The sequence below is a fragment of the Notamacropus eugenii genome, chromosome 5, assembly GCF_028372415.1.
Source record: "Notamacropus eugenii isolate mMacEug1 chromosome 5, mMacEug1.pri_v2, whole genome shotgun sequence".
NCBI classification, from domain to species: Eukaryota; Metazoa; Chordata; class Mammalia; order Diprotodontia; family Macropodidae; genus Notamacropus; species Notamacropus eugenii.
The window spans coordinates 54,821,359-54,830,710 of record NC_092876.1 but is presented as its reverse complement, the minus strand read 5'-3'; the positions used below and the strand labels follow the sequence as shown (position 1 = coordinate 54,830,710).

Genomic DNA, 9,352 nt, shown 5'->3' with positions numbered 1-9,352 from the left:
AGGAGAAAACCAACCAGAATGATCTGGATGGAGATGGATCTCTCCACCTAGACTGCTGGAAGCAACTGGGTCTCATGAGCAAGCCACATTCTCAGTGGGAGGAGCTGAAGACTTGTATTCTACCTCCTCATTAAATGTCTACCAATCAGGATTGAGGTTCACTTTTCAAGGGCATTCTCTTTTACAAAAGGATTTAAGGCATTCAATGTCATCACTGGGGGAGGGAGTGTCTTTGGTTGCCAATAGAAACCACTGACCATCAATTTATTGATTATTAGTTAGCCTAATTAATAAATTGATTATTAATAAGAAACTCTGTGTTTTGGGTTTTGTCATTTGTCACACCTCCTTGCCTGACACCTCCTCTTTTGTCCATTAATCTTCATCACATGAAACCCCAGAGTAAATCTTAAGAAATGAAATGAAGGAGTCCATCTCTGCTCATCTCTTCCTTTTAGAATTTTTATCCTTCAGGCTCTAGTTCAGGTCCCATATCTTCTGTGAGGGTCTCCCCCACTTCCTGGTACTCCCTCCCTCATATTCATCAGGAGCACTTTGTTCATCACTCCCCTGTCCCTTTTAATCCAGCCTCTGACAGTTGCTAGGTGTGTGTTCCATGGCTTGTAAATATGGGATTTGGGACCAGACCTCAGTGCTCTGGAGCCCAGGCCTGCTCTTAGGTCAAAGAATTCAGAGCAACACAACCTTAGAGATCACATAGCCCAAAGCTCTCATTTTATGAAGGGGGAAACTAAAACCCAGTGGGAACAAGTGATTTGACCAGGATTACCCAAGAATTGAGGAACAGAGCAGGGATTGAAACTAAGTCCTCTGTTTCTATATCCAACACTCTTTCCTTCATCACGTCATCACATTCAGCACATTTTTCTACACTTTATCACATTGTTTCTCTGTAGTGATTATTACCATCATCACCATCGTTCTCGTCATCATCATCCTCCTCACCACCATCATCCCCATCATCAGCATCAGCATCCTCATAGCTAACATTTCCGTCATGCCTACTACGTGCCAGGTACTGGGCTAAGTGCTTTACAGTGTTATCTCATTTGATCACTACAATGATCCTGGGAGGTAGATGATATTTTTATTCCCATTTTAAAGTTAAAGAAACTGAGGCAGAATCAGGGTTACATAGTTGCTCAGGGTCACAGAACTAGCAAGTATGTGAGGTCAGATTTAAACTCAGGTCTTTTTGACCCCTGGTCCAGCAAGTGCTCCATCCCCTGGGCTACTTGGCTACCTAATGTATTGTTTCTTAAAAAGCTTTGTCTGACATAGATATATAGGTTTGTCCTCTGGAATGTTGGAATCAGACTGAAAAAGGGAATGGGTCAGAAACCATGGGTGCCATCTCAGTGCTGCCTGTAACTCAAAGGACCCACTTTCTTCCAGGATCTCTGGAGGGGAAGGACATGATGGTTTCCTAAGAACCCACCCCAACTGCAACAGTTAGTTTCTGATTATAACTTTTATTTCCTTTTCCCTTTACAATGGACCTATTTCTCAGGATGCTCTGGTTAGTTTTCTGCTATCACCTGTGGAAGATACAAGAGAGGAGTTCAGGAAGGAAGGAACTTTTGTAGATCTTTGCCCTGCAAACTTGTTTGTCAATATCAGATGGCCCAAGATGGCAGCCACCTATACTTGGAAGATTTCTGATATTTTTAGAGGGTGGGGGACTGGTCTAGAAATGTTTCCAGTTTTCATTTTCTCTTCTTATCTTCTAAGTCATGGAAATTCTCTTGGTCCAGTAGTTCTCTGAAATCACTAGCCCAGATAATTCTTTGTCTTTTAAAAAATTTTTTTTATCCAATTTTGTTTTTCTCAATATCACATTTGTTTTCAAACACTTCTCTTTTAGATCCCTTTCTTTGTGAGACTTTTATTGTAACAAAGATTTAAAAAGTGATTCTGTGGAACTAATTAACACATCAACCATGTCTGCTAGAATATGCAGTTGCCATACCCCTAGTCCCCCACCTTTGCATTCTCAACTCTTGTCTGGAGGAAGATTGGCCTTTGCAACATCATTTCCTTCATTGAAAGCTTCCTAAATGTTTTAGGTCTGTCTCCCTTATTTTACTTCTTCAATGATTTGATTTGATTTTCTCTATTAAGAATTCTCTTGATGTTGTTTCATGTCTTCAGAAGGATCCCAGGTGATGCAATCAGTGGTTTTCTGCCACTGTATGGAGGGTCCTGAGCCCAAGGTAATGACCTGTATCATGAATTTCATTCCTTTTCTCCTCTGTCAAGGTACTTTTTATGTTCCCAGGTTCTAGTTCTAAGTTTATGTTTTCACATCTTATATTTTGAAGCTCCTTTTAGCTCTGACTTTCTCTGTCCCAAGACCCCCTCCCAGCCCCAATTCTGACAGTTCCACCTGTGACCTTATATTTTCTAAGGCCTTTCCCACTCTGACCGCCTGTACTCCCATCTCTGGCATTCTCTTTTCTCGTGATCCCTTTCAGTCTTCACATTCAGTGTTCTGTGGTTCTTTTTAATCCCTGAAATATTCTACTTCATGGTCCCTCTAAGTTCTCCCAATCTATGTTCTAACATTTCTTCTAGCTCTGCTGTTCTTTGGTTCTTTCGTATGACTCACTTCCTTCCCATCCTTCAGGAAGGAAGTACTTTGTCAGAGGGCAGAGTGGCTACTCTTAAGATCTCACATGCTCATGTTTCCACCCATGTTGTGGCCAGAGTGGGGTTCTGGCCTTGGGAAACAGGTGGAAACCTCTTACGTTATTGATCCAGGCATTGTAGTTGGAGACCCGGGTAAAGACAGAGGGCTTTCGAGGATAGTTGCAACCAAGTGATGAGCCAAAGCTCACAACGCCATGCACTTCCCAATGACCATCAGCTGCCTGGCAGTTCAGTGGGCCACCAGAGTCTCCCTGAGGGAAACACAAGGTTCAGTGAGGCTGGCTTTGGGGAAATGTGTTATATAGACATAAATTGGCTTTTCCAATAAGTTCATGACTTGTCTATATAACACAAATCTTTATTTAATATATTTAATTGAAATACATACCATTCTGGCTCTGGAAAGAGAGGAGCAAATGGCAGAGGTGACTACAGCATGGCAAGGCTCTAAAGTGAGGTTGGAGTAGGTGTTTTGTCCTTAAACAGCATTATGATCATACCTGATGGGCAGAATGACTAGGACTGTGCTTTGAGGGATGTGAAAGAGAACCTGGCCCTCAAATATCTCCCTCACTAGCAGACCTGACATAGTGCCTAAGATTCACCATTCCTTTGGAAATATGGTTGAAATATCAGTACTTCTGGGAAATTTCTTGTCAAGCCATTATCAGCCATTAACATCAAAAATGTAGGACTTGGGACCACAGTGTGAGAGCTGGACCTTAGAGGGCTTCTACTCCAATCCCTTTATTTTACAGTTAAAGAACTGGAGACTTGGAGTAGATAAATGACTCATTCAGCATCACAGAGTAAAAACTATGGTAATGGGAATGATGACCATGTTGATATAGAGCCCTTTAATACTTGTGAAATACTTTACATACATCAACTCATTGAAGTCTACCAGTTGAAGTCATTGAAGTCTATCTCTGTGAGGTAGACCCTACAGGCATTCCTTGTCCTAATTTTAAGATGAGGAAACTGAGGCTCACTGAGATTAAATTTTTGTTGCTGGTATTCAGTCATTGCTAACTCTTTGTTAACTCATTTGGGGTTTTCTTGGTAAAGGTATTGGAGTAGTTTACCATTTCCTTCTCTAGCTCATGAGACAAACAGGGTTAAGTGACTTGCCCAGGATCACACAGCTAGTAAAAGGTGGGATTTGATCTCATGAAGATAAGTCTTCCTGAGTCCAAACCCAGTGCTCTGTCGACTGCTCCATCTAGCTGCAAGATTAAATTATCATGCTCTAAATTGCAAGGATTTGAATCTAGGAATGCCCAATCTTTCCAGGAATCTTTCCACTTTGTCTTACTCCCTCTATTACTCGTAGGATCATAACTGTAGTGATGGAAAAGACCTCAGAGACTGTATGGTCAAGTTTCCTCCTTTTTCAAACAGGAAACAAACCCAGGAGATTGCTTAAGGTCATATAGGCAATAAGAAACAGGGAAGCCTTGGGCCAGGTTCTAGTTCCCTGGGCAGCCAATTTCTCATATATATCTGGAAGGAAACAAATGTGACCCTCGTGTGACTCATTTCTGGTCAGAGAATGGGATGTGTTTGAGGAAGGGAGATCTGTCCATTTTCCACACTTACTTGGCAGCCGGAGACCAACCCGTCACCACCGGCACACACCATGCTGGTTTTCACAGAGCTGCCCTACCAGTTGGAGAGGGAGCAGGTGGCATAATCTACCACTGGCAAGGGAGCCTGCTGCAAGATATCTGCAGCAACTCCACTGGCTAGAAGGAGACCAGAAAGAGGAAGAGTTCATGGGGAGATCTCATGAGAAACCTGGGACTCATATTATAGAAGTATCAGATGATTGTATGAGGAGGAGAAAGGAATTATGGGAGGAAAGAAACCTGCCTAGTGAATGGCAGGCACTGGAACTTGAACTCAGGTCTTCTGAAAGACCAATGCTCTTTGGATCCCCAGGATCAGGAAACCATTCTTGAAGTATTTCTAGTATAGGTTTCTCAAAGGTTACAAAATGCCAACTGTAATACTACTAGCTTGCATTTCTGCGGCACCATAAGGTTTGAGAAGTCCTTTTTTCACAATTGCCCCATGAAAGAGGATGTGCAAATGTTGTTGCTTCTATTTTACAGATGGGAAAATTGAGTCTTGGTGAGAGATGCCTCCTTTACAGTTACAGCTAGTGTATGGCAAAGCAGGGATTTGAATCCAAAATATCTTTCTCTTAATTATAGGAGAAACAAACTTAGAATCCATTCCTCTCAATTTACAGATGAGAAAACTGAGGGCTGTGTGTTGGTCAAAGTCACACAGGTAGTGAGAGGTGATGACAGAGAAACACATAGGACTATGGGCTTCTGGGTAAACTCTCCAGGCAACTCTTTGTGACTCTAGATGATCTGCCTTGATAGAGGAAGGGTCCTCTCCAGAAGCCTTCTGAGGATTGATTAAATCAAGAAGTTTGGTTAAAACAAATAAAGAAAACAAAAAGCCCAGAAGAAAACCTCTAACTTCAAGATCCATGTTCTTTCCATGTGTTGCTCTGCCTTGCCCACCTTGGAGGTCCCTTCTGGTCTTTAGTGCTATGAGGCAAGCTTTACCAGTGCTATTGCCCTTTTTGGATGTGTGATAATGAGGAAATAGAGGTTCAAAGACTATAGGATCTGAGCTGGAAGGATAGTCAGTCATGTAGTCCAATCTCCTCATATTACAGGTGAGGAAACTGAGGCACATATTGAAAATTTGACTTGTCTAAGACACATAGCTATTAAATAACAGTTGGAATGTGAACCTTTTACCACTAAATTGGTGAGTATTTGTTTTACTATATCTGAGTTAACAGCTGAATACCTTAACATTTGGTTTCAATTTCCCTTTTTAATGCCACCTTCCATTGGCATGTAATTGATTATAGTTGAAGGAGGCCAAAGACTTGGGAGGCTCTCTCCCCACTCCATTGCTCAAGGCTGATTGGAGAAAGGTGAGAGGGATTGGTATCTCTTTTCTTGACCCCAGAGACACCTATTCAGGGTGAACCCAAGAGATATATTTCACATTGAGAGGTATTGAGGTGTAATGGAGAGACCTGGATTTGGAGTCAGAGGACCTGGGTTCAAATTCTGACTCTTATCTACAACCTGACGACCTTGGGTCGGTGACTCCACTTTTCTTGGTTTGTTTTCTCATCTGGAAAATAGTGGAGTGAGAACTGGTGACCTCTGAGGTGACTTCCAGACAAGAGTTTGCTAGAGTCAGATCCTACTGGCTTCAGACAGCCAATCACAGAAAGAAGTAAATGTTATCTACAAATCAGGGTTAAATTTATAGTTTCAATAATTGTCTAGACTTAAGAAAATGCTGGAGAAAATGTAAATACTGCAGCTTAAACTTAAAAGTGTGTTTCCTCATTCCCCCATTCCCAGAGAGTCAGTTTTTAAATACCAGTCTATCTGTTCTTCCTGTTTCAGATCCTATAGAATCTTCCTTTTATAACTGTCCCTTATCTAGTAACATTGACCTACACTCCTGACCCCAGAATTGCATTTCAGAAGAAGGTCAGGAATGCCCAGAGCCAGGGGGAAAAGTGAGAAGGTTGATGGACCATGAGAACCTTTGCAGGGTTCCAGGGGCCCGGAGGCCAAAGGGAGATCAGTGGCTGCTCTGGATTCCAATCTATGGCCACGTGGTTTAGCAGGATGTACACTAGGTTTGTTATCAGAAAATCTGGGTTTCAAACCCCACCTGTGCTACTTGGTAACTTGATCACTTCCTCCTCTCTGGCTTTGTAGTCAGGGGGTCACCATTACACTCTCCAATCCCCTTTCAGCTCTAAATCTTGGGGTGACTTTCTCTACCTTATTTTAGCCATCCTTTGCTCTCTCTCACCTTTCTCCAATCAGCCTCAGGCAGTGGAGTGGGAAGAGAGCCTTCCAGGTCTTTGGTCTCCAAATGATTGGATGGGGACTGACTCCTTTCCCTCTTGGACCACTACCCTGCTGTCCCTTCCCACATCTGGGCTCCCACTTCCTTTTCAGCAGTCCCCAGCCTGTCACAAAGCAGGCATAATTGTTAGGCAGAATAGTTCCAGCAGGAGGCAGGCAGCCCAGCTGAATCTTGTCAGTCAGAGAGACAGAGCTGGCCAGTTTGAGCAGGGCAATGTCATTCCTGAGTGTGGGAGAGAGGAGAAAGTGTGAAGAGAGTAGGCTTCTGGTCAGTTTGTTCCCCATTTAATCTGAGTTCACTCCAAGAATATGGAGCCAGCCCAGAGTCTTGTCTCCTCTCCATTAATCCTGGGTGGATTGAAAAAGCCATACCTAATTTAAACTCTTGTATACACACACACATGCACTCACACACACACACACACACACACACACACACACACACACACACACTTACACAGGATGGTCAGGTAGGAGTGATGTGCAACCTGCTTTGTTACAAGAGGAAGTACCTGTATCCATGAGCTCATCCATTGACATGTGTGACTTGGAGTAATGGTGATCTCTAAGCACTTAGAGGGAATGTTTGGAGCATAGTTGAAGACTATCAGATCAGTAGGTCTCTCTGACTCTTGTCCCTTCTTTCTCAAGTGTATCCTTATGTCATAGCCAAATGGACATGGCTAAAGCATTGGTTTCCTTGGGTCCCTCTGTGCTCAGAGATCTTCAGTGAAGGATTCCTTACTAGAGAATCAGAGACCATGGGAGCTCAAAAGGAACTTGGAAGTCATCTAGAGGTATCAAACTCCCATACCTCATGTGGACCACCAAAATTTCCCCCAGTACAATTCAAACCAGATTAAAATGTTATCGAGAAACACATTGGAAAATAATTGAGAAGTGGGAAAAAATAAAAATACATTGTAACATAGATAATGTTAATTTGGAGTTTTCTAAGTCAATATGCCACTGGCAGAGATGCATTTCTATTTGAGTTTGACACCACTGAACATTCCTAAATCACTAGAAGTTCAACACTACAGAAGGCAGTGTATCACAGAGGAAAGCTGAACATAGAATACTCTGACCTAAGGGTTAAAGGACCTGAGTTCTAATCTTGACTGCCTCACTTACTATTTGTGTATATAAGTCACTAAAAAAATATTCTCTGTGCCTCGGTATCTTCATCTATAAGATGTGGGAGTTGTACTCGATGGCCTCTAAAGTCTTTCTAGCTTTCTGTGGCTAGGATACTATAATTTTTAAGGACAGGAACTTATTCCATTTGGCAAGAGATCTCAGATTCAGGAAGTATTTTCTTACATTGAGTCTAAATGACGTTATCTACATCTCCATCTACTCTCTCTCCCCCGACACCTACTTGAAGAATCTCTGGTTTCCTGTCAGACTCAGTACAAGTCTTATTTTCTGCAGGTAGCCTTCCCCAGTCCCCCCAAGTATGAGTGCCTTACCTCTGAGATTACTTTCTGTTGATTCTGTATAGATCTTACGCGTATCTTGTTATTTACATGTTTGTCTTCTCTATTAGATTGTGAGGTTGGTGAGGGCAGAAGCTGTCTTTGCCTTTCTTTGTATCTGTAGAACTAGGAGTTTAATAAATGTATGTTGAATGACTTTCATGAGACAGGACTTCAGATAGACAGATAAAGCATTTATTAAATGCTTCAACTCTTGGAGAGAGTGGTCACACCCCAGCCAAAGTTTTCTATAAGCTGAGTATTCCCAGTCTGATAAGTGATCCTTGCATCAAGTTAAGTGAATGGAAAATTACTTATTAGATCTGTCCTACGGGGGTGTTTTCCTATCTAATGTTTGAGCTGGTTGGCTGTTGGGGTCTCTCTCAACCCTGAGATTCTGTGATTCTCCTTCCTATCTAGTTACTCTCCTCTGGACATCTGTACTTTGAAATGTGGCTGTAGATGCTACCAGTGATCTATGGTCTGTCTAGTGGGACTATCACTGCTCTTCTTGTAACATTTTCAAGCATTCCTTTCCATACATTCTGATTAACTATGTATATTCTCATCAGAATTCATCTGTTCCCTGCCTAGGATGTTAAGGCACTGGGCAGAGGGCATCTTCTTCCCAAGACTAGATTAGCTGTTTCTTTCTTAACCTTACTGCCTTTCATAAGAACCCTTACCCTCTTCCCAATTCAACCCAAAGGAGGAAATGCCCTTAAGGTACCCATTGGCAAGATTGTTGTTCCATCTCTCATGGACCACCAGCTTTGTAACACTGACAGCAACAGTTCCTTCCTCACTAGTGGACAGGCTGTGTTTCCCAAGCTGTACTCGGTAGGTCCTAGAAGAGCTGCAGAAAAGAAAAGGAAAAAGAGGAGAGGGTCAGCTCTGCAGGAAGTGATGCTCATCAGGACTACAGACAAGCATTGCAGTTTTATGTCTCAGACCAGTCTTTGAGCCTCACAGGTTCTCAAGAGCTCCACACAGGACTTGTGACAATTTACACCAAGGCTATTTGGTGGGCTCTTGCCCTGGGTTTTCTGCAGTGACTCTGGGGAAGATTTAAATGACCTGTGATTTCATGGGTACGATGTATCCTCTGCCAATGCTTCCACATCCTGGAATAGTGGTTCTCAAATTTTGTTACGCGGTAGTATGTTTTAGATTAAAAAAACCAAAACAACTCTGGCCCAACTAAATCCTCTAAAATTATCATTTTTAAATGTTTACTAAGAAAAAAATCATATTTAATTGTGTGATGAAGTAGATAGAGCT

The 9,352-nt window shown here is 42.2% G+C and overlaps 1 protein-coding gene across 1 annotated transcript in view; it reads right to left on the bottom strand.

Annotated features, from left to right (window-relative positions):
• Positions 1 to 1,541: 1,541 nt before the first annotated feature.
• The window catches only part of LOC140507474 (transmembrane protease serine 9-like), a 33,777-nt gene continuing 25,966 nt past the window's right edge, over positions 1,542 to 9,352 (bottom strand). Inside the window, 5 exon segments of the mRNA XM_072615553.1 lie at positions 1,542 to 1,559; positions 2,769 to 2,921; positions 4,270 to 4,411; positions 6,676 to 6,816; positions 8,802 to 8,927. Of these exon segments, the coding sequence (XP_072471654.1) occupies positions 1,542 to 1,559; positions 2,769 to 2,921; positions 4,270 to 4,411; positions 6,676 to 6,816; positions 8,802 to 8,927 (580 nt within the window).